This window comes from Solanum lycopersicum, chromosome 2 (genome assembly GCF_036512215.1).
Source record: "Solanum lycopersicum chromosome 2, SLM_r2.1".
Taxonomy (NCBI): domain Eukaryota; kingdom Viridiplantae; phylum Streptophyta; class Magnoliopsida; order Solanales; family Solanaceae; genus Solanum; species Solanum lycopersicum.
In genome coordinates, this window is record NC_090801.1 from 65413449 (window position 1) to 65439927 (window position 26479).

At 34.7% G+C, this 26479-nt stretch overlaps 2 protein-coding genes across 8 annotated transcripts; one reads left to right on the top strand and one right to left on the bottom strand.

Moving 5' to 3' along the window:
* Positions 1-943: 943 nt before the first annotated feature.
* LOC101259901 (cyclin-dependent protein kinase inhibitor SMR6) lies at positions 944-1661 on the bottom strand. Its single transcript, XM_004232279.5, has one exon. The coding sequence runs from the start codon at positions 1486-1488 to the stop codon at positions 1171-1173; it is 318 nt and encodes a 105-aa protein (XP_004232327.1). The 5' UTR covers positions 1489-1661; the 3' UTR covers positions 944-1170.
* A 5403-nt stretch (positions 1662-7064) lies between these two features.
* On the top strand, positions 7065-25519 carry LOC101259599 (uncharacterized). 7 transcript variants are annotated; one of them, XM_010317999.4, is made up of 27 exons: positions 7065-8195; positions 9867-10943; positions 11060-11485; positions 11605-12096; positions 12211-12606; positions 12722-13012; positions 13127-13573; positions 13688-14086; positions 14199-14618; positions 14733-15155; positions 15268-15684; positions 15795-16217; positions 16331-16777; positions 16914-17312; positions 17426-17794; positions 17919-18380; positions 18512-18949; positions 19063-19455; positions 19569-19922; positions 20034-20426; positions 20539-21876; positions 22004-22165; positions 22277-22387; positions 22994-23350; positions 23463-23621; positions 23705-23962; positions 24460-25519. In XM_010317999.4, the coding sequence occupies exons 1-27, from the start codon at positions 8160-8162 to the stop codon at positions 25306-25308; spliced, it is 11736 nt and encodes a 3911-aa protein (XP_010316301.2). In that variant the 5' UTR covers positions 7065-8159; the 3' UTR covers positions 25309-25519. The 7 variants fall into 7 exon arrangements, with proteins under 7 accessions (XP_010316301.2, XP_010316302.2, XP_010316304.2 ...); XM_010318000.4 differs by having other exon boundaries at positions 20542-21876; XM_010318002.4 differs by having other exon boundaries at positions 20034-20408; positions 20542-21876.
* Positions 25520-26479: the final 960 nt, after the last annotated feature.

The following is a 26479-nucleotide window of genomic DNA, read 5'->3' on the forward strand; positions in this document are numbered from 1 at the left end:
GGGAATATAGTTTGGAATTAAGTAATAACATATCCAAAATTTAATCCTTAAAGACTCTTCGGATTATTATATATATTAGAAATGCAATATTAATCAAACCAAAGGCAAAATTTAATTTCTCTATCAACAGCAATGAATTGAAATTTGTACTAAAAAATTTAGCAACCCCACATAGGATTCTCAAACAGTACCCATCTTTTTGTCTTTTAATCAACAGTGAGGAGAAATTGGATTTGCCAAATACAGGTTTCAGGTTCAGTAGGGTGCCGTGACGGGTAGGGGCAAGATCGAGAGGATATCGAGGGGTTCACGTAAATTTATTAATAAAAAAAATTATTGTATATAAGGTATTTAAAAATATTTTTTGTTTATATATATATATATAAATCGGATTTTAAAAAAATATACACCATAAAAGTAGAAAAATATTACACCATAAAGAGCTCTGATTTTCGTGCTTCATTAAGTAAAACAAGTGTAGCACAGTTGCAGAAATCATATCCAAGGACTAGAGTTTCATCTATATTACGTTTACTTTTAATTATCATAACTCTTTTTTATGAAGTTAAGTTATAAAATTCTTATTAAAATTTTTACGATATATATTTTCATTATATTAATATACAAAAATTTAATATAATTTATAATACTTTTTGTATAATTTTTTATTTAAAATATCTAACAAATGTAATCTAGCTTAAAAATTACATTACTATTAACCAAGAAAGAAGCAGAGCAAGAGCAAAACAAAAGGCTATAAACTACTTAAAATTTTTCTTAGTTTTATAGATACATAGAAATTGAACTACAGTAGCTAATCGACTGACACCATATCGATTCTTCTGTTCTAATTTATGTGATATATTATTTAATATCACACAAAATTTATAAAGCAAAATATACACATAATAACTCAAATAAAAAGGAAAAATCAGAGCAAATAGAAGACGATAATACTGAGAATTTTCATAGATTTATAGATAGAAACTGAACTAAACTAGCTTAATCTACTGACTATTCTGTATATTACATTAATCATTATCTAAATCTGAAAAACCTAATATAAGTTAAGAAGAAGAAGAAGAAGAAGAAAAAACAGAACAAGAGCAAAAGGGGCCTCTATTTATTTATTTTTGGCCCTGTGCTAACTCTTGTTTAATACTTTTCCCTCTACACATGTCGAATAATAAATACTGATTCAAGATCTGGTGGATTAAAGAACTCTCTAGCACCATTATAATGACATGTTGATACTGGTCGGCGTTTCGCCGGAGCCGGTGGACATGGTAGCTTTTCCGGTATCCTTGAATCTCTTGTTGTCGGAGTTTTTGAACCCTCTTCTTCTTCTGCTTCTTCTTCTCCTCCTCTGTTTGGCTTTGTGGATATAGATTTCAGTTTATTAGGCCTAAATGCTATTCCAGCAATTACCCACATTTTGTTTTCTTCTTTGCTTCCATCCACTAATTGATGTTTCTTCGAAAACCCCATTGATAACCAAAAAAAAATATGAACTTTGTGAACTTGAATGAATTAAAAGGGCCTTTCTTGTTTGTTTGTTTTTTCCAAATAGGAAGACTTTGAATAAGGGAAAAAGAAGAGAAGGCGGCAAAATAAAGGGCAGATTTTATAAACAGAAGACGGTGGGAAAAAAACCTAATTATATTCTACACATTATATAATAATAAATATATAATATAAAGAATATTGAGTGATTTTTTTTTTTTTTTTTTTAGGGATACCCGTAGAATTTCGGGCAAAATGGGCAGATCAAATCTAATAAAAAAATTTAGATTTTGGCGCCAGAATTTGATGATTTTGGGGCAACGGCTCTCTTTCCCGCCTATATTCCAATAATTGTTTTTTGGAAGGCCCAAATAAAAGCCCTTTAATGTTAGGCCCAAATGAAAAGGGCCCTCTTACAATTTTATAAGAGAGCACTCTCTGGTATATTACCATAAATAACAAAGAGATATTAAATTTAGAAAAAATGACAGAAATTACACTTTTAAGTTCTCTTATTACCATTATGCCCTATTAGTTTTACATATCCCTAAAATCCCTCATTTTCATGCATCAAATTAATGTATCAGCGTATGAAATTAATGTATCTCGCGCATCAGATTAGTGTATCATGTATAAAATGTACATCAAATTAGTGTATCATGTATCAAATGTAATGTATCTTAACGACTAATGTATCTCGCACATAAGATTAATTTATCAGTGCTTATATTATTTTATTAGTTTGAGGGAAATCTGTAATTATAAACTTATAAGGGACAAATGGTAATTTTGCCTTAAAAATATGTGATTTTTATCATTTGCCCTTAAATTTAAGGCTTAATAAGCCTCATTTGTTTCTACTAAGATTAAGAGGTATGAATCTGAATACACATCTAAATATTAAAATTTGCATTAAGATATAAGTCTTTTGATGTTAATACACATCTGAATATATTAAGATGTGGTCTCTAAATCTGAACGCTAAATAATTAATGTTGTTTGTCTTCAATATCTGAATGTAAAAGTGAAATTGAACATTACGTTAATAAAATATTATAAAATTTTCATTTCAACAAAATATATCACTTTTAATTTTTTTTTAAAAAAAGTTTTAATAATCATGATTTGGAGTATCCTTGATAAACAACAATACATCAAAAATATTATTGAAACCAGTGTTCTTGACACACATCAATATAAGAAAATTATTAATATAAAAAAAATACTTGAAAGAATTTATGAAAACTTATCAGTTGGGGGAAAATGGTGTTTGATTAAGAAAAGAGAGAAAGAAATTGCACGCCCAAAGTAGAGAAGCTATGATTTATTATTTGATAACTTATCTAATGAGTATGAATGTTGTTCAGAGTCTCCTACAAATCTAATTCGTTCAGACCTCTCCAGACCCATTAAGAGTTTTTTTAAAAATTAAAAGAAATGAACTTAATGAACTGAATCTGAATGATTCAGATTAGGGCCTAAAAATCAAACGTATTTAATAGGCTGAATTTGAATTATTAAAATTCAGACCTTTGTTAAGTGCAAACAAACAAGGCCTAAGTCTCATATCTACCGTTTGCTTTGTTACGCTCTATAACTATAGTTTCATTTACTATAAGTATTATCGTTTGCATAATTCGCTTCAACTCAAATGCATCAACATGATAATTATATACAAATTAGGGTAATCATATTTAAATTTTAATTTATACAATTAAAAATCAAATTAGGCAAATTAGATTTATACGATTAGAAATCGAATTATATAAAGACGTGGCTCATGCAAATATGATTATATTTTAGTGGCGAATAGTAATTTCTTCAAAACTATATGTTAAATAATTAATTAATACATTTTTGCTTAGTCGCATAATTTTTCCTATACTATAATAACACTTAGATATTTTTTATGGCTAGAAAAGCATATAAAAAAAAGTGGGATAATGCACAAGTACTCCCTCAACCTTTGCCCGAAATTTCAGAGACACACTTATATTATAATAAGACCCTATTACCCCCCTAAACTTATTTTATTAATAATTTTCTATCCTTTTTGGCCTACGTGACACTATCTTGTGGGCCCAATGCCGGTTGACTTTTTTTTCAAGCTAGTGCCACGTAGGCCGAAAATGGGTAGAAAATTACTTATAAAATAAGTTCAAAGGGATAATAGGACCTTAGTATTTTATAAGTGTGTCTCTGGGATTTTGGACATAGGTTGAAGGGATATTTATGCATTTTTTCAAAAAAAGTTAATGACTATATGAATGTGTATTTATTTTTTGGATAAACTTGAGGAAAAAGGAATATCGTGTAAAATGGAACAAAGTTAAGTATTAAGATCTTTTAATTAATACGACATTAAAATTTTGCGGGACTCTACAAAATGCATTCACTTCGAGTTGAGACTATACAAATTGTGTTCAATTTAAATTAGGATTCTTGAAGGCCATTCAATTTTAAACCCTAATTTACGCCTATATAAAGGATACTAAATTCCCTTAAAAGACATCTCAAAAATTCCATAAATAGATCAAGATGATGAGTAATCCGCAAATTGATGAATTATTCATATAGAGAGGTCAAATATAAATCATCTTAGTTCGAGAAATACGCTCATAAATAAATCTTAAGAGAGAAAAATCAAAAAAATTGTATTAACAATCATCTTGATCAATAAATTGATGTTTCTACTTATTTTATTGAAATTGTAATTTTTTTTCTGTCGCTTTAAAATTTGTTACAAATACTAACAATTAAATAAAATTTAATATTAACATAAAATATACTCTGTATTTGTATTTAGATTTTGAATAGCTATTGAGTACAGAGGTGAATCAATCTAGTGGAGTGATATATGAATTTACTTTGAGATCGTTACAATAATTTATAAACTTTTAACTTTTAGATTCGAAAAGCTTCTCATAGATCATATACAATTTATCAAATTTCTGATTGAAATAACGATGATACCTCCTCATTAACTTCATACAACTACCAGCTCATCATTATTTTATGATAGAAACGTCTTAATAATGTAGGCTTGAAGACCAAGATCACATCTCATTTATGCAGATGCATACTATTAATTGGTTATCTGATCAAGTGTCTTTCTCTTTCTGATTTTATACACTTCATTTTATATAATTTACTTCAACTGTATATGTATAACGAATTATACAATTTCTATGTTTGCTATGGAGCGCAGTAATGCAAACTTTGTTATAGTATACAAATATGAATTTTTTATTTGCTATATGTAAAAATTCTTTATTGTTTATCTGATTTTTATTAGAAATTTAAAAAATTAAAGTACTGTTTACGAATAGATTTTTTAGATTTTCATACTATTTTATGATTTCAAATAAAAATAGGTAACAATTTACACATCTTCTTAATTTATAATAACAGAATAATATAAATATGATAAAAAATCTTTACCACCTTTGCTGTGTAGCATTGCAGAAAATAGTATGAATTATAAAAATCTAAATACATATTTTGTTTTTATCGTAATTTCTAATTTTTTATTTTATTTTATTTTTTCTTTTTTAAAAAAAATCCCTTTTTCACATGCATCACTCCCCCTTTTTGGTACACCCTTCTCCTCTTCTTGATGTAACTTTTTTATATATATAATTTGGGAAAAAGTTTGAGAAATAATTTAATTAACTCATAATTTATTTAAAATATATTATTGGAACAGCATGGTGGGGGCCGGGCTAGAAAGGGCGGTGAGGCGGCCTATTTTGGACCACCCAATGGGATGACAGTGCGCCAGCTCAACGTTAATGACATTAAGATTCTATTTGGGCCCCTTTTTTATTCCCATCAACAAATCATCCTATTTATTCCTAATCCTTAGTCCAAATCAAATTAAATATTTCAGACTTCCTATTTTTATTCGGGAAACTTACATAAACATACTATAATAAAAAAAATATTTATCATTTACAATGATAATAAAATTTTTCACTTAATCAGTTGTAATTCATTTATAATACAAATGTAATACATATTACGAAGAACAATTTATTATTCACATATAATACAAATTTTAATGATGAATAATACATTTTTCACACATTTATAATAAAATGTGTCAAATTTTTACCAAACAAACATAATATATTTCAAAATAAATAATTATGATTCATATAATATTGCATGCATAATTCACTTTTCATTCATATTGCAGATTTTATATAATATTGCTATAAACAAATAATAATAAATAAAAAGTATCGCTAAAATCAGAAATTATTTTTTTAAAATATATAAATTTTGTATAATTATTTTATCAAATTAATCTATGAAATTTGACAATCAGCTCTTACACACTTGCAATGCTTTAAAATTAATAATAAAAATTACTACTCTAGCTAGTTTTAAGGTGTTGTCCAAAGTGTTAAAAGAAATATACTTATATTATACGTTTCAAATTAATAACTCAATAATTATTATTGAATTCAGTATCTTGAAACCATCTCATGGTCATATCTAAAGTATTGTCTACAAATTCACGTTATCAATTAAATAACTTTTATCCAGATGCCATAAAATGAGAGATACATACTAAGCATTTCCTTTACCTCGACTCGAGTGTGTAAACTTTAAATTCAAAATTCGACTAACTAAAGTTGGAAAGTAGAACAAAACAAGAAGAAGTCGTATCAAGCAGCAAGTGGGAACCGTCCATCCAAATCGTGGCCTACTGAACGTGACACTTATGCACTAATGTCTTTTTCTTAATTTATTTATATTTTTAGCTGTGGGACATTCTGATTTTCACTATGATAAATAAAGTCTTTGTTGATTGTGAATTCTATCGAATCAAAGTTATTAATATAAAGTTTAAACTAAAATTACTTCGATTCGACCAAACTTAAACAACTTTGGCGTGCGAATTCCTTGTCAGAAATTACGTAACGCAACAATATAATATCAATAAGACATGAGTACCTAAATCAGTTAATTGTAGCACTCAAAAATGTATTCAAATTTTAATTTCATTTAAAATATTTTTTTAAATAACAATTACGGAGTTTTGACAGTATACAAGCTACAACAATTATTACTGTAAAAATAATAATCAGTGTAAAATGTTAAAGACCCTATAATATAATGATGTTGTTTTGTTTTTGGGTCCTTGTAATACATTATTGCAGGAAGAAAATAGAATAAATATTTGCTAAAACACGTAAAGGGCGGCAAAAAAAGACAAATGATCTATCTTGGATTGATTGGGACAACTCTTTGTTTTAACACCAAATTATCAGCCCTACACATGCATGATGTATCCCTTCCAATTCATTGATCCTAGTCATATTTTATCAATTATTTTATATTTTTTATCATAAAACAGTCTTTTCCACGTCAATTAGTGACATGGAACATGGGACTTTCCTCTTCCTACATCTCATCACATTCTTCTGAAAGTGGTAGAGTCGAGATTTTTTACGAAAAAATCGATTCAAAGTATCAAGTCAGGAATATTCAACACTTGAAAGTACAAAGAATTTAAACCTATATATATATATATACTGTGTAATTTTCTCCTTACTATTGATTATTGTTTACCCAGTCATCAGTAATTTATTGTGGCTTTTTGACTTGGAACTGTATACTATCAATCACACTTTACTGTTGATCTAAAATCCTTTATTATGACTATTTTTATCACATGACACAGGTTGCCTTCAAGACCAGGAGGAAAATATAATTGGCCTTTTTAACTTAACATCTTTTTACCTTTAGAAATGATTATCATGCCCTTTTACTCTCCATTACCTGTATCATTTATATTTATATTGGGTGATTGAGATCAACAGACTCACTTGATACTTCTAGGCTCAAATACAACTACATCTCAGTCTCAATCAAGTTGAGACCGGCTATATAAATCCTCATCGCTTACCTTGCTCCATTTGAGCGCCCAAAATTATCTCACTAAAATAATGGTCAAACATATTATAGGATCACTAGTAAAATGCATTAAAATTCAAGCGAAAGTTCTCCAAGATCAATTAAACCACTTAGTAGGGGAAATTCAAGCCACTATGAAATGTAACAATCTGATAACCCAACACCTATCTAAGGAATGTTAGGAAGGATTTAAATAAAATATTAGGACCAAAAATAAATTCTTAACCTAAATGTCAACGAATGTGTGTCGGATCTCTAAAAGTAGTGTATTTTTGGAGAATCAAATATGGGTGCAACATTGTAAATGAAGAGTCTGCGCAACTTAGTTTATAACCACCCTGGGATATCAAGTAAAAAGTATATTCTTCTGGCAATTTCTCCTTGTCAGCAGCACAATCCCTACAGTCATAAGAAACAATAACCTGGCTGTTTAATGACTAAAGCTATACTAGAGGGGCATGTGACTACTCATCCTTCAAAAGGACCAGGCATCTATGGCCAACTCACAATATTAGTAGAATTAACAAGTGGGAATTGTCATTTTCTGTCTACTTAACAACATGGTCATCAATTAATTATTATATAACTATTGTAATCCTGCATTGACATATATAAAGGATCTCTACTTAAAGTTATTTCAGTCGAGTTCAATTGTACAACACACACTCTGATAGTCTTTAGGGAGTGGAAAAGAAAACGTAACAGCAGCAGTTCTGCAATCAGCTTATGAGATGGAATATGACGCTGAAATACCAGAGATCAAAAGTGTACGTTTACTCAATTATTTTTACTTTATGTGAGCATGATACTTCATTTTGTGCGTTTCATCATTTCATTAGCTGCAGCAGTTATTTCCATAGCTTATTATAGTAGTCAAGCTTTCTTTCATGTATGTGAAAAAACTTCAAAAGAAGCAACGGCTTGATCATACCTGAAACAACTCTGTGAAAAAGAGATGTTATCATTTGTTCCATAAAGATCGGTCAGGAACAGTGTCCCTAAGAAGTACAAATACATGTTACATATTAGATTTAGTATTAGTACGCCCCTGATCTACAGATTTTGTATAAAGTATGCGTTAACAAAATAACTTCACCAGATCACTGCCAATTTTCTTCAAAACGCAAAGGTTGTCACTTAAGAATCGAATCAAGGTTACCATCTTCATGTAAAGATTATTTCATGCAATCTTTGATGACAAAAGAAAATTTGTTTTGGTTTTGCTCATCACTTCTAGAGGTTTCCTGTTTCAGGAACTTGTATGTTATTTCTACGAATTAGTAGATATTCAACTGGATCAAATTGTTTATTTTACAATAAATTCGATCCTTCTTGAATTGGCTAATTGAAGAGCATCCTGCCTACCATGGCTGAATGTTCATATAATAGTTGATCTTCTTCTTAGTTAATAACAACTTAACTTTATATATGTGTTGTAGGTAATATGACCTAAAAGAAAAAGCACAGAAATAAATCAGCACACTTGCTAATCCTCAACTGCTCATCTGAAATAATGTAGTACTGAAAACTTGACTCTCTCCAAAAGACTAGTTATTGATAAAAAGAATACCTCTTTGAATTAGTACAGAAAAAAATCAATAAAATCCGATTTTTAAAACTCTTCTTAAATAAATTACTATGGAAAAACTTGACTCTGTCCAGAAGACTTGTTCCTCATTTTAATGGTGTGAGATAAACTTGTAGTTAGCCTTGGAAGGCAAACTGTTCCACTCAGGTACTTATATGGAGAAGTTATGGATATAAATTTCAAATCAATCCTCTCGTGTTTTAGAAACACTTGAGAAAAATGTTGGAGGTAATTGGTTAATCATGACTGTTTGACACCAACACTTATAATTCTCCGACTTGTTTGTCAAATCAAGCTAACCTAGAAACACGCTACTGGTTATTAATGTGTATATTCTCAGAAGTTAAAAGAATTAAGCCCCCAGCTGACGGTCTAATCTGTATTTACCCAACTGAAAACTCTAAATTTATCTTTCTTTAGAAGCCACTAACGAATCACTTGTACATGCAACAAACAGCATCTCACCAGCTTTTCACAAACTTAGTAGGTTTATGACAACTTCAAATATTGTAGGTAGAAGTCCTCCTGCATTCTTTTCTATTGTTTCGTACTGCAGTCTCTTTCACCAATGAAAAATATCTGATACATGATATGAAGAGTAAATAGGTCCTGAGAAGGTCCTGTATGTAGGGAGATGGGACCTTTAAGGCTTTGACTACTAAGCTAGGGTTGGTAACTCCATTTCAATGATAAAACGGGAATCTTGCTTATGTTATACAGTTCCAATAGGGCAGGATTAGTCTGAAAATTTTCATATTATAACTACAGTGCTGCTCTGTCAATGTTGGATAACTCAAACACATTTCTTCTTAATTCCGTTACAACATAGCAAGTATCATTCTTTATGCAGATAAAGGAAGAGAATTTGCTAGGGGAAGTGTACACAATATCAGACAAACTGAAGATGGAGAAAGACAAGAGGGACCGATCACTATCTGAGTTTGAAGGAACTTCAGACGTTGAAAATGTTAAGGATCTTATTAAAGGTAGTTATGGAACCACTGAGGGTGAAAATTTTTATGCATCACCCTTAGTTTCCAAGGCTGTTGAAGAAAATGGTAGTTCAGTGGAAGCCCCTGTATCAGTCAATACACCAAACAAATCAGATGAACAGATGTCCGGGAGTTCATTCCATCAGGAGGAAAAAGCAGAAGAGAAAAGAGTAGAAATCGTTTCTGCGGGAATACAGAATCCAAGTGAAGAGAGTGAAACATCTTGTGAAATGAACAATGTTGAGAAGAACACATCTATCCCCTTGACCGTCCGAGGAGATGTTAGCTCTGAAAAATATAAAACGGAGGGGGCAGACGCTGAAGCAATCAAATCACCTGGTGACGCTAACGATGAGAAAGTAGTCAAAGATGAGAATGACTACAATGGCGATAGAAATATTTTCATATCCCCCAATTCAGAGTGCCAAAGAGGAGAGGACGAGAAAAAAGAGACAGGAGATGGAGAGGGTGCTAGGAATGTGCTTTTTAACTCATTTGTTGATGTTGTAGAAGAAACCAGGTCAGATTATGCTGAATCAGATACGAGTGGGAAACATGGGGACAACTCAATCGAGAAGGTAAACCAAGATGTTGCTGACCATCCAGAAGTAGAGCAAAAAACTGAAGAACTAGAAATTGAAGAAAAACCAATTATTGAAGAGAAAACTAAAGAACCAATAGTTACGGAGAAACATGCAGGATCAGCGGTTGAAGAAAAACCTGAAGAACCAGCAGTTGAAGTAAAAACTGAAGAACCAGTTGTGCAAGAGAAACCTGAAGAAACAGAGGTTCAGGAGAAATTTGAAAGAACAATGGTTGAAGAGAAGCCCGAAGAACTAGTGGTTGAAGAAACACCAAAAGAACCAACACGGGAAAAAACATCCAAGGAGTTAGAGTTTGAAGAAAAACCTGAGAAGGTAACTTTCTTGGAAAAGGTGAAGGACCAAGCACTGGCACAAAGTTTATCAATTGTATTAGTTATGTATGTGTAACAGTTCATATTTGCTTATCTACTGAAAGACTAACTGAAACTTCAAATTCTTTCTTGCAGAAAATCCAAGTTGTAGACTTGAACGACAAAAGTGAGAATGAACTTCCATGCAATACCAACAATGATGCTGCTAACTTTGCAGAATTTGAGGAACCAGCAGTTGAAGAAAAACCTGAAGAAGTACAGAAACCTGATTTACCCATGGTTAGGGAGAAATATGAAGAACCAATGGTTGAGGAAAAATCTGAAGAATCATTTGAGGAGAAAACTCAAAAACCAGAGGCTGGAGAGAAACCTGAAGAACCAACAGCTAAAGAAATACCTGAATATCTAGCAGAGGAGGAAATGCCTGAAGAGCTAGCCCTTGAAGAGAAACCTAGAGAACCAAAAGTTGAAGAGACGCTTGAAGTACTAGATGTTGAAGAGAAATCTGAAAAAAAAGCAATTATACAGGAGAAACCTGAAACGGAAGCTCTTCAGGAGAATGTGAGGATTAAACACTTTCACAAAATTTATCATCGTATTAGCTTTATATGCGTAACAAATTTACATCTGTTTTATCCGTTGAAAGACTAAATGAAACTTCAATTATTATTTTTTTGCAGAATTCACCAATTGAACAGTCAAAGAACAAGACAGACAATGCAATTCAATGCAATACTGACAATGCTATTGCCGATCATGAATCAGTTGAGGAAAAAACTGAAGAAACAGTAGTTGAAAATAAACATGAAGAATTAACAATTGAAGAGAAATCTAAAGAGGCAGTGGTTATGAAAAAACCTGAACTGGTAGTTGAAGAGAAATCTGAAAAACCAGTAGCAGGAGAGGAACTTGAAGAACCATCGATTGAGGAGACACTAGAAGAACCAGCAGTTGAAGATAAACCTGAAAAACCAGTAACTGAAGAAGCACCTGAAGAACGAACACAGGAAGAAACACCAAATGAACAAGCATTTGAAGAGAAACATGAAAACCCAGTAACTGAAGAAGCACCTGAAGAACCAACACAGGAAGAATCACAGAAGGACCTAGCATTTGAGGAGAAACCAGCAGTTGAAGATGAGAAACCCAAAAAAGTATCTCTTTTGGAGAAGGTGAGGGTCAAGTATTATCAAGAAAATTATCCATCCTATTAATTATGTATGTCCAACAATTCATGTCTCGTTATCTCTTGAAAGACTAAGAGAAACTTCAATTTCTTCTTGCAGAAAATGCTAGTTGTAGACACTAAGGACAACACTGATAGTGATATTCCATCCAATACCAACAACGATGCTGCTTACTATCCAGAATCTGCGAAAAAAACCGGAGAACCAGCAGTTGAAGAAATACCTGAAACCCCAGTTTTTGAAGAGAAACGTGATGTATCAGAGACTAAAGAGAAACCTGAAGAACCAACGGTTGAGGAGAAACCTGAACCAACGGCTGAAGAGAAACCTAAGGAACCGACAGCGAAAGAAACACCTGAAGAGCTAGCAGGGAAGGAAACACATGAAGAACTAGCATTTGAAGAGAAACCTGAAGAACCAACTGTTGAAGACATACCTGAAAAACCAGCAGTAATGGAGGAGGAGAAACTTTTAACAGAAGGGCTTCTGGAGAAGGTGAAGATTAAACACTACCACAAAGTCTATCCATCATATTAGCTTTATATGTGCAATAAATTTACATCTGTTCATCTGTCAAAAGACTAAGTGAAACTTCATTTTTTTTTTGCAGAATTTGCCAATTGTAGACTCAAAGGACAAGATAGACGATGCAAATCCATGCAATACCACCAACAATGATATTGCTAACTATGCATCAGTTGAGGAAAAACCTGACGAACCAGTAATTGGAAAAACACATGAAGAATTAGCAATTGAAGATAAATCTGAAGAATCAGTTGTTTCGGAGAAGCTTGAAGAACTAATGGTTGCTGAACAACCGACAGTTGAAGAGAAACCTCAAAAACCAGCAGTTGGGGAGAAACATGAAGAACCAGCCGTTGAAGAGGAGAAACCTGAAAAAGTATGGGTCATGCACTATCACAAAGTTTATCCATTTTGTTAGTTATGTATGTACTGTGATTCACATCTGCTTCTATATTGGAAGGCAAAGTAAAACATTAAATTCATTTTGCAGAATATGCTAATTGTAGACTTGAACAACAAAACTGGTAGTGAAATTCCATGCAATGCCGGTAATGATGTTGCACACTTTTCAGACACCGAGGAAAATCCTGAAGAATCGGCATTTCAAGAAAAAACTGAAGAATCAGTCATTGAACAGCAACCTGATGTACCAGCAGTTAAGGAGAAACCTGAAGAACCAACACTTGAGGAGAAAACTGAAGTACTAGTTGAGGAGAAACCTCAAGAACCGGCGTCTAAAGAGAGACCTGAAGAAGCGGCAGCTAAAGAAACAGCTGAAGAGCTAGCAAAGGAGGAAGCACCTGAAGAACTAGCACTTGAAGAGAAACCTGAAGAATCAACAGTTGAAGAGACACCTGAAGAACTAGTTCTGGAAGAGAAAGATGAAAAAACAGCTATTAAAGAGAAGGAGCTTGTTAGAAAAGCTCTTCAGGAGAAGGTGAGGATTGAATACTGTCACAAAGTTAATCCACCATATAAGCTTTATATGTGCAACAAATTAATATATGTTTATCTATTTAAAGACAAAATGGAACTTTAAATTTTCTTGCAGAAATTGTCGATTGTAAACGCAGAGGATAATATAGACAATGCAATTCCATGCAATACCAACAATGACATTGCTGACTATGCATTAGTTGAGGAAAAAATTGAAGAACCAGTAGTTGAAGAGAAATCTGAAGAATCAAGGATTTTGGAGAAATCAGAAGAACCTGCGGTTGAGAAAATTCCTGAACAGCCGACAATTGAAGAGAAACCTGAAAACCCAACAGTTGGAGGAGAAAAGCTTGAAGAACCATTGGTTGGAGAGACGACCGAAGAACCGACAATTGAGGAGAAACCTGAAAAAACAGCAACTGAAGAAACACCTAAGGAACCATCATTTGAAGAGAAACATGACGAACCAACCGTTGAAGAGGAGAAACCTGAAAAGGTAACTCTTTTGGAAAAGGTAAGGGTCAAGTACAATAACAAAGTTAGTACATTTTGTTAGTGATGCATGAACTGTAATTCACATGCTCTTTTTTTGAAAGGCTAAGTGAAACATTAAATACTATTTGCAGGATATGCTAATTGTAGACTCGAAGACCAAAACTTGCAGTGAAATTCCATCCAACACCAATAATGATGTTGCTCACTCTCCAGACATCGAGAAAAACCCTGAAAAATTGGCAGTTGAAATAAAAAATGAAGAACCAGTCATTGAAGAGAAACCTGATGTACCAGCAGTTGAGGAGAAACCTGAAGAATCAAAATTTGAGGAGAAATCTGAAGTACCAGCTGAGGAGAAACCTCAAGAACCGGCGGCTGAAGAGAAACCTGAAAAAACAGTAGCTATAGGAACAGCTGAAGAACTAGCACTTGAAGGGAAACCTGAAGAACTAACGGTTGAAGATACATCTGAAGAGCTACTTGTCGAAGAGAAAGATGAAAAACCAGCAATTAAAGAGGAGGAACCTGAAACGGAAGCTCTTCAGGAGAAGGTGACAATTAACACTGTCACAAAGTTTATTCAGCATATTAACATTATAAGTGCAACGAATGTACATATGTTTTATCTATTAAAAGACTAAATGGAACTTCAAATTTTCTTGCAGAATTTGCCAATTGTAAACTCAAAGAACACAACAGACAATGCATATCCATACAATACCAACAATGACATTGCTGACTATGCATCAGTTGAGGAAAAAACTGAAGAGGCAGAAGTTGAAGAGATATCTGAAGAATCATCTATTGAAGAGAAATCTGAAGAATCAAGGGTTTTGGAGAAACCAGAAGAACCATCGGTTGAGAAAATACCTGAAAAACCGACAATCGAAGAGAAACCTGAAACATCAACCGTGGGAGAAAAGTTTGAAGAACCATCAGTTGAGGAGACGATCAAAGAACCAAAAATTGAGGAGAAACCTGAAAAACAAGTAACTGAAGAAACACCCAAGGAACTAGCGTTAGAAGAGATACATAAAGAACCAGCAATGAAAGAGGAGAAACCTGAAAAGGTAACTCTTTTGGAAAAGGTAAGGGTCAAGTACTATCACAAAGTTAATCCATTTTGTTAGTTATGCATGTACAGTGATTCACATGCTCTTCTTTTGAAAGGCTAAGTGAAACAATAAATTCTTTTTGCAGAATATGCTAATTGTGGACTCAAACACCAAAACTGGCAGTGAAATTCCATGCAATACCAATAATGATGATGCTCACTCCCCAGACATTGAGGAAAATCCTGAAGAATCGGCAGTTGAAATAAAAAATGAAGAACTAGTCATTGAAGAGAAACCTGATGTACCAGCAGTTGAGGAGAAACCTCAAGAACCAACATTTGAGGAGAAATCTGAAGTACCAGCTGAGGAGAAACCTCAAGAACCTGCGACTGAAGAAAAACCTCAGGAACCGGCAGCTATAGAAACACCTGAACTAGCACTTGAAGAGAAACCTGAAGAACCAACGGTTGAAGATACATCTGAAGAGCTAGTTGTTGAAGAGAAAGATGAAAAGCCAGCAATTGAAGAGGAGGAACCTGAAATGGAAGCTCTTAAGGAGAAGGTGGGAATTAACACTCACAAAGTTTATTCAGCATACTAGCTTTATATGCGCACGAATTTACATATGTTTATCTATTGAAAGACTAAATGAAACTTCAAATATTCTTGCAGAATTTTCCAATTGTAAACTCAAAGAACACAATAGACAATGCAATTCCATGCAATACAAACAATGACATTGCTGACTTCACATCAGTTGAGGAAAAAACTGAAGAACCAATAGTTGAAGAGATATCTGAAGAATCGGCAATTGAAGAAAAATCTGAAGAATCAAGGGTTTCGGGGAAACCAGAAGAACCAGCGGTTGAGAAAATACCTGAACAACCGACAGTTGAAAAGAAACCTGAAAAACCAACCGTGGGAGAAGAGTTTGAATTACCATCAGTTGAGGAGACAATCGAAGAACCAAAAATCGAGGAGAAACCTGAAAAACAAGTAATTGAAGAAACACCCAAGGAACTAGCAGTTGAAGAGATGCATGAAGAAACAGCCGTGGAAGAGGAGAAACCTGAAAAGGTAACTCTTTCGGAAAAGGTAAGGGTCAAGCACTATCACAAAGTTAATCCATTTTGTTAGTTAGTATGTACTATGACTCACATCTGCGTCTTTATTGAAAGACTAAGTGAAACAATAAATTCTTTTTGCAGAATATGCTAATTGTAGACTCAACTGAAAAAACCGGCAGTGAAATCCCATGCAATACCAATAATGATGTTGAATACTCTCCAGACAGTGAGGAAAATCCTGAAGAATCGGCAGTTGAAGAAAAAACTGAAGAACCACTCATTGAAGAGAAACCTGATGTACCAGCTATTAAGGAGAAACCCAAAGAACCAACATTTGAGGAGAAATCTGAAGTACCAGTTGAGGAGAAACCTGAAGAACTAGAGATGACAGAGAAACCTGAAGAACCAGCGGCTATAGAAACACCTGAAGAGCTTGCAGGGCAGGAAATACCTGAAGAACTAGACCTTGAAGAGAAACCTGAAGAACCAACAGTTGAAGACACATCTGAAGAACTAGTTGTTGAAAAGAAAGATGAGAAACCAGCAATTGAAGAAGAAGAACCTGAAACGGAAGCTCTTCAGGAGAAGGTGACAATTAAACACTGTCACAAATTATCCATCATATTAGCTTTATATGTGCAATGAATTTACATATGTTTAACTGTTGAAAGACTAAATAAAACTTAAATTTTTCTTGCATAATTTGTCAATTGTAAACTCAAAGGACAAGACAGACGATGCAATTCCATGCAATACCAACAACGACATTGCTGACTATGCATCAGCTGAGGAAAAAATTGAAGAGCCAGTAGTTGAAAATAAACATGAAGAACAAGCAATTGAAGAGAAATCAGAAGAAACAGCAATTCCGGAGAAGCCAGAAGAACCAGTGAATGAGAAAAAACCTGACTCTCTGGCAATTGAAGAGAAACCTAAAGAAACAACAGCGGAAAAGAAGCTTAAAGAACCATTGGTTGAGGAGATTGAGGAGAAACCTGCAAAACCAATAACTGAAGAAGCACCTGAAGAACCAAAATGGGAAGAAACACCTGACGGTCTATTATTTGAAGAGAGACCAGCACTTGAAGAGGAGACATCCAAAAAGGTAGCTCTTTTGGAAAAGGTGAGGGTCAAGCACTGTCACAAAGTTTATACATCTTATTAGTTATGTATGTACAATGATGCACATCTGCTTCTTCATTGATAGACTAAGTGAAACATTAAATTCTTTCGTAGAATTTGTTAGTTGTAGACTCAAACGACAAAACTGGCAGTGGAACTCCATGCAATACCAATAATGATGTTGCTCACCCTCCACAAGTTGAGGAAAATACTGAAGACTCAGTAGTTGAAGAAAAAACTGAAGAACCAGCTATTGAAGAGAAACTTGATGTACCAGTGGTTAAGGAGAAACCTGAAGAACCAGTGGTTGAGGAGGAACCTCAAGAACCAGCGGCTAAAGAAGCACCTGAAGAGCTAGAAGGGGAGGAAATACCTGAAGAATTAGCACTTGAAGAGAAAACTGAAGAACCAACGGTTGAAAAGACACCTAAAGAAATAATTGTTGAAGAGGAGAAACCTGAAACAGAAGCTCTTCTAGAGAAGGTTAGGATTAAGCATTGTCACAAAGTCTATTCATCAAATTAGCTGTATACGTGCAACGAATTTACAACGAATTTACATATGTTTATCTATTTAAATACTAAGTAGGACTCTAAATTTCTTGCAGAATTTGCCAATGGAAGACCCAAAGGACAAGATAGATAATGCAATTCCTTGCAATACCAACAATGATATTGCTGACTATGAATCCGTCGAGGAAAAACCTCAAGAACTAGTAGTTGAAAAAGAACATGATGAAACAATGATTGAAGAAGAATCTGAAGTATTGGCTGTTATGGAGAAGCCTGAAGAACCAGCGGTTGAGAAAAACCTTGAAGAACTGGCAGTTGAAGAAGAATGTGAAAAACCAACTGTGGAGGTGAAATTTGAAGAACCATCGGCTGAGGAGAAACTACAAGAACCAATGGTTGAAGTGAAACCTGAAAAGACAATAACTGAAGAGACACCCAAAGAATCAGCACGGGAAGAAACACCTAATGAACTAGCATGTGAAGAAAAAGCTGAAGAACCAGCAGTTGAAGAGGTGAAACCTGAAGAACCAACAGGTGAAGAAGAAAAACCTGAAAAGGTAACTCTTTTGGATATGGCAAGGATCAAGCACTGTCATAAAGTTCATCTGTCCTATTAGTTGTGTATGTACAACAATTTACATCTGCTCATCTATAAAAGACTAAGTGAAACTTCCAATTCTTATTACAGAATTTGCTAGTTGCAGACTCGAAGGAAAAAACTGACAGTAAAATTCCCTGCAATTCTAGCAATGATGCTGCTCAGTTTTTAGAAGATGATAAAAACCCTGAAAAACCAGCCGCCGTGAAAAAACTGGTTATTGAAGAGAAACTTGATATACCAGCAATTATGGAGAAACCTGAAGAACCAACAATTGAGGAGAAATCTGAAGAACCAGTTGAGGAGAAACCTAAAGAACCAACTGTTGAAGAGAAACTTGAAGAACCAACAACTAAAGAAACACATGAAGAGCTAGCAGGGGAGGAAGCACCTGAAGAACTACCACTTGAACAGAAACCTGAAGAACCAATAGTTGGAGAGACCTCTGAAGAGATAGCTTTCGAAGAGAAACATGACAAACCAGCAATTGAAGAGGAGAAACCAGAAATGGAAACTTTCCTAGAGAAGGTGGGGATAAAACAGTGTCACAAAGTTTATCCATTCTAATAGCTTTACATTGCAACGAACTCACTTATGCCAATCTATTAGAAGATTAAATCAAATTTGAACTTCTCTTGCAGAATATGCCAATTATCGACTCAAAGGACAAGAATGACAGTGAAATTCTAGGCAATTCAAACAACGATGTTGCTTACTATCCAACAGTTGAAGATAAAGCTGAAGTACAGGTAGTCAAAGAAAAACATGAAAAACAAGTGATTGAAGAGAAATGTGAAGAACCAGCGGTTGATGAAAAAACTGATGAACCAGCAGTGACAGAGAAACCTGAAGAACCACCGGCTGTGGAAAAAGAAACTGAAGAACAAGTCCTCGAGGAGAAACTTGAAGAACCAACAGTTGAGAAATCTGAGGAACCTGTAGTTGAAGAAACACCTGAAGATCTAGCAGTTGAAAAGAACCTTGAGAAACTAGTAACCGAAGAGAAACCTGAAAAGGTAACTTTGTTGGAAGAGGTAAAGATCAAGTACAATCACAAGCTTTAACTGTACTATTAGCTATGTATGTGCAATGATTCACATATGTTTATCTATTGGAGACTAAGTAAAACTTTAAATTTTTCTTGCAGAATATGTCAGCTATAGATTCAAACGGGAAGACTGACACTGAAACTGCATGTGATAACAACATTGATGTTGCAGACTATCCAGCAGTTGAGGAAAAAACTGAAGAACCAATGGTTGAGGAAAAACATGAGGAACCGATTGTTGAGGATAAAGCTGAAGAACCAGTAACAAATGAGAAACTTCAAAAATTGGCAATTGCAGAAACACTTGAAGAGCAAGCAAGAGCGGAAACACCTGAAGACCTAACAATTGAGGAGAAACCCAACAAACCAGCAGTTGACGAGATACCGGGAGAACTAGCTATTGAACAGAAATCTGAAAAACAAGTAGTTGAAACGGTGACTCTCTTGGAAAAGGTAATCGAGCACTGTCGCAGAGTTTACCATCCTATTAGCTCTATACATGCAAGGAATTTGCATCTACTTATCTATTAAAAGCCTTAGTGAATCTTTAAATTCTACTTGTAGAATATGCCAGATATGGACTCAAGTCGCTCAACAGACAAGATCAATGGTGAAATTCTGTGCAACGACAACAGTGATGTTTCTGACTATCCAGCTGTTGAGGAAAAACATGAAGAAATAGTAATAGGGGAAAAATATGAGGATCTAGCACCAAAAGACAAACTTAAAGAACCAGTTGTATCGGAGAAAGTCGAAGAACTAATGGTTGAGGAGACACCTGAAAAATTAGTAGTTGAAGAGAAGCTTGACGAAACAGCTGCAGGGGAAGAAACAGTTGATAAACCAGCACCGGAGGAAACACCTGACAAACAAGTAGCTGAAGAGAAACATGAAGAAGTAGCTGTTGAAGAGAAACTAGAGAAAGCAGCAGCTGAAAAGGTAACGTCCCTCGAAAAGGTGAGGATCAAACACTGTCACAAAGTTATCCATCCTAATACTTATGTATGTGCATTGTGCAATGAATTCACATCTGCTTATCTATTGAAACATAAGTGAAACTTTCTTCTAGCAGAATAAGCATGTTGTGGACTCAAACGATAAGACTGGCAATGAAATTTCATGCAATACGAACAATGATATTGCTGAAATTGAGGATGAAACCGAAAATTCAGCAGTTGAAGAGAAACTCAAGGAGTCGACAGTTGAAGAGAAACCGGAAGAACTTGCCATCGAGGAGAAACTCGAAGAACCAGAGACACCTGACAAACCAGCAGTTGAAGGGACACCTGAAAAACTAGTTGACGAGAAACCTCAAGAAATTTCATGCAACAACAATGAAGTTGAGGAAACGCCTGAAGATTCAGCAGTTGAAGAGAAACCAGTGGAATCGACAGTTGAACAGAAACCAGAAGAACCAGTTGTTGGGGAGAAACTTGAAGAATCAAAAGTTGAGGAGAAACCCAAAGAACCAGCCGTTGAGGAGAAATCTGACAAACCAGTGATTGAAGGGACACTTGAAGAACCAGCGGCGAAAGAAACACCTGAACAACCAATGATTGAACAGACACCTCAAGAACCAGAAGTTCAAGAGAAACCAAAAGAACCAACAGCTCAAGAGAAACTTGAAGAACCAGCAATTGATGAAAAACTTGAGGAACCAACAGTTGAGGAGAAACCTGAAGAACCAGCAGTTAGAGAAAAATCTAAACAACCAGCAGTTGATGAAAAACTTGAGGAACCAGCAGCAATTGGAGAAAACCCAGAAGAACTAGCAGTTGAAGGAAAACCTGAAGAACCAGCAGTTGAAGTAACACCCAAACCAAAAATTGAAGAGAAACCCCAAGAATCAGTGATTGAGGAGCAATCTCAAGAACCAGAGGTGAAAGAAACACCTGAAGAACCAGTGGTTAAAGAGACACATGAAGAGCTAGCAGTTGAAAAGAAACCTGAAGAACTAGCAACTGAAGAACAAGTAGTTGACCAAAAACTTGAGGAACCAACAGTTGAGGTGAAACCTGAAGAAGCTACAGTTCAAGAACCAGCAGTTGATGAAAAACATGAAGAACCATCAGTTGAGGAGAAACCTGAGGAATCAGCAGTTGAGAAATTTGAAGAACCAACAATTAAAGAAAAACCTGAAGAACCAGAGGATCCAGCAGTTAAAGAGATACCTGAAGAACTAGCAGTTAAAGAGAAACTTGAAGAACCAATAATTGAAGAGAAACCTAAAGAACCACCAATTGATGAAGAACCCAAAAAACAAAACAGGGAAGAGACACAAGCTGCCACTGAAAGAATTGATGAATCTCAAACACATATAATAGAGAAAGAAGAAGGTTTGATTGGAAAACAGGCAGAACGGTTTGTCAAAGAAACAGCACAACCTTGCAAAGAAGTTGAAACTGAGGTATTAAATGTCTGCCTTCTATTTAATAGTATGACATTTTTTCATGGGCCTAAACTAGTCATTAATCATAATATAACCTGTCATTATAATCTTTCATTTGACCCAAAAAAACTATCTCTACAAACAGATAAAAGAACTTAAAGATATCGATGCTGGTGATGAGTCAAACAATAATGCCCTACAAAAAGAAGAAATGACTCTTGATGAACTTCCAACATCCGTCAAACAAGAGATGGCAGCAAATAACTATGAAGAAGGCAAAGTGGTTTCAGAAATCCCCAATCAAGAGGTTAAGTGACCTCACAAGCCTGTTTACAATTCATCTACCTTAGCCCAAGGTAAAATAGAAATGCTGCTTTCTCTCTTTCTTCATGACTGGATTGCTCTCTTTTTCCTGCAGAATGTTCGGCAAGCCAATCTAACCACAGAAGAGGCTAATGACGCCCGTGGAGCAGAGAATGTAACTGAACTTTCTTCAGAAGAAATGAGGGTGGAGGACTGTACTAACAAGGTAAATGAACAAGAACTTAAAATGAATTTGCTGACTAGCATATACTAAGAATCTACGAGTTTATTGCATGCTAATGAGACAAGAAATTTAATTCTCCTGTGAACGATATTTTCAGAACAACTAAGCCACAACTCCAATTAGTTAAGGTCACAAATCTCTGGAGGAATATAATTAATTTCAGTCTCCATTCCCTTCTTCAAAGAGAGGATTAAGAAGATGTTGTTGTGAGAACATTATGTATGGACAACTGCATGAAACATTTCATATAAGGAGGCAGAGTATAACATAAATGCCGATCGGCAATCTGCTACAAGAAATCACATTTCTGATTATAAAATTGTGACTAAATTATAACAGTACAGGAAAGAAGTTAAAGAAAAGCTAGCAAAACAGAACTTGAAGTTCCCCCCTTTACCGTGAGAACCATAGCAGAAACATGAATAAAACTTACAGATTATCTCAAGACGAATCACAGCTAGAAGCCGCATATCCACTACAATAGCGTTTTATTACATCATGCTAGCAGCCTCCAGCAATTTCTCTTATTTCCTCACCCTTTCAGTTATTTCTGGACACTAACCAAATCATGAATGGCTCATTCAACAGGTTGAAAGCTCTGATTTCGGGCTCCAAAATCATCATAAGTACACAGATGCAGATAAGCTTGAGCTACAAAACAGAGAAATAGATATTAGCTATATTCTCGATACTCCAATTGAAAAAGAAACAAATGGAAGAAACAGTGAAAAGATATCTGAATCCACAGAAGAACTTATCCATCAGACATTTGAGATTTCTGAAGAAAACAAAGCAGCAGTAGTTACAGGCACCAATATGTTACAAAGCTGTGCAGGCCCACAGGAACAACTGAAGCATCAGTTAGCTGAGCTAGGCGAAGAGAAACAGGCAGGAGGAATAGCAGACACCAATACTGAGAAGCCTTACATTGCACCTGTTCAGGAGGTAGAAATTGTAATTAAGATTTCGCACCATGCATCATTTGATTAAATGTATATTTTTCCTTTTTCTCCTGTATTTCTTAAAAGAATGCTAACGTTGACCGATCAAATTCCAGATCATTAACAAATCAGAAACAGAGGATATTTCCAGTGCGGATTGCCTTGAAGAAGAAAATAGCCTCAGAACCAACCAAGAGAAGTTAAAAGAGGGAGAAAATTCAGAAGTGAAGACAGATGAAAATATTGACAGGGGAGATGAATTCCAAAGCATAATGGTTAGAAACTGGAATGCAGTTATCATACATCTTACTTAAGAAAGTGTAAAAGTTGCCTATTCAGAAAATTGTTCTTTCTGTAGATGTTGAAAGGAGTTGAAAAGGATGATCACAAGCAGCATATAAAACACAACACATGTGCAGTCATGGATACAGAAGAGCAGAATGAAGATTCACCTGCTGGAGAACAAACATCCAAAAAGCTAGAAGGACTGGAGAAAGTTGATATTGATGACAATAACAATATTAATCATCAACGTACTGAGACAAACCTCTCAGAAGAGGCCACAGAATCAAAGAGTGAATGTGTTGCGATGGAAATCAAGACTCCAATCAAAGAGGTCTGATTAAATTGCGCACTTATATCTCATCTTTATATTTTATCAGCATGATTTGATCCGTTTTACTCCCTCATGTCTAGGAAGGAGGTTGCTGATAGAAAATGATTGAATTCAAACTGCATGAAATATTTAGCACATAGATTAATGACATACAGGGCCAGCTGAAAATGATTTAAAGAGAGGAAACAAAGTATTGATGTAGATTACAAACTTGAATTATATTAGTAAATTGTTTGCAGGATACACACCACCTTGATATAAACTGACATTATATGACAGTTAATAAAACTACTCTAGAAAATATCACTACAATTAAATCCCCTCAGCCGCAGCTGGCTAAGGAAAAGTCTACTGGAGACTACCAATGTTCGTAGGTGTCAAAGATGGAAAAAACAAAGATAAAAAGATAGAAGCAAAAAACATTATTCCAATCTTTTCTTACTCCCCCTGCCTCCCCTGTTTACTCACGCATCTGACGGCGAAATATGAATTCATAGGAGGAACAAGAAGAAGATTTAAGAGAGACCACCGGTGAAGATTCCTCAAACAACACAACACAGGTGCAAAAAGAGGAGGAAACAACAATGAGTGAACCCGAAAGAAAAAGTTTGGAACCTTTTGGATCAGAACGAAAAACAGCAGCAGGTTTCGGAGAGATGATAACATGCAATGAGACAAAGGTAACAGAACATTTCACATCATTGAAATCTGTTACGGTTTCGGAGAAGGAGATGGATGACATGGTGAGCAATGAGAGCAATACAACTAAGCAGATACAAGAGCAAGCAGCATATCCTCTACTTACATTGGAGAGGGAGGAAACTATTCCAACAAGCAGCACTGATGCCAATGGTACTCCCAAAGACAGCATTACCCCACATGTGGAACTGGGTGCAGAGGCCAAAAATATCCAGTACATGCAGGAAAAATGCAAAATTTCTGAAACAGAACAACATCAGGAAAATTATGAAAACAAGAAAGAAGTTGAATGTGATTCAAAAGAAGTACCAGAGGAATCCATATCGAGAGAGACACAAGCTAAGGCCACACTATCTGATCTTGTGCATGTATCAACAAAAGAGGCATCAAAAATTGAGGAAGACTTTGCTGAAGAAAGAGAAGGCAGCGACAGAGAAGAGGAGGGAATTCAAAAAACAAGAGATGAGTCAAGTTCTGAAGATCCAGTGATCGTAGAAATCTCCAAAGATGCTGATATCAAAGTTCCTCCCAAGAAACATCAGAACATATTGTCAGGAGTTGGATCAAAAGTCAAGCACTCAATTGCAAAGGTGAAGAAAGCCATCACTGGTAAGTCCTCTCAGACCAAGCCATCATCACCAAAGTAAGGCGGAGAAAAAAGATAAAGAATTCACATTATACAAAGTTGTAAGTACTCAAGAAAAACAAAGTGAAAAGCTTTTCAGCTACTCTAGTTTTTAATGAAGTAGAAAAGTTTGTTCAGAATGTGTGATCTTATTGTATTAGAAGTTCCATAATTATTGGATACATACTAGCAACTTCTCAGCGACAACTCAATAACATCAACCAGTTCCACCACATACTAAGGACCCTTATTGTAGTATCAGTATGTCCCCATCAAAAGCATATCTATATTTATTTTACATGACTCACTGTTAACATTGAGAAGGAAGACTTGGAATGGGTTATCCAAGCAAGACAACTTTCCAAGTAGTTTCCCCTAGCAAGAAACTTTCCAAGTCAGCTCTGTCACTGTCAAAAACTAATCCATAGACATTATATAACTTCCTCAAATTAACAACTACTTCAAAGGGCGATATTGTGTTTTCACTAGACAGTGAACTATGCATTAATAAGTTCAGCAAATCCAAGTAGAAAGGAGGAGGAGACCGCGGAGAATATATAGCAGATAACAAGGAAATAGAGCAAAGTCAGAAAAAACACCATGAATGGAAATTTAATTCTAAAATATCATAGACCCACCTAAGGTGTTGTGTCAAGCAACAGTTTTCAGCTCAAGAGAGGACATGTTAAATTGCTTTTTTGAGTTAAACCGGAGAGAGTAATAAGAACAAGAAGAAAAGTAGAAGGTTGTGTAGTTTCACCAAAAGGGTGATTTAGTGACAAAATAGAACTTTGCGACAAAAAAAGGGTGATAGGTAGTTTCATGCCTATCCTAATGGAGTTGACCAACTAAAACTCAAAAGAACTTTACCTTCAAAACCTTATGACATCCATTTGGCCTCCCATGAGTTTTAGTAACAATTGCCAACAAAGAAACGTCAAAAGTCAGAAATAGAGCTCAGAGCCTCTCCTTTAAGGTCAAAGCTTACTAGGGAAAGCATGCATATCATCTGAATGTCAGTATTTTGATGTAGTTAGTGTAAAGTCAGCATACAAAACCATAGATAAAATGACCAGACGAAAAGGAATCATAACAGAAGATGTTGTTTCCATAATCTGGGCAATAAGTACCTAAGCACCAATATGTATGTTCCAACTCAACTTCAGCTAGAATAAATACTCAAAACATACATA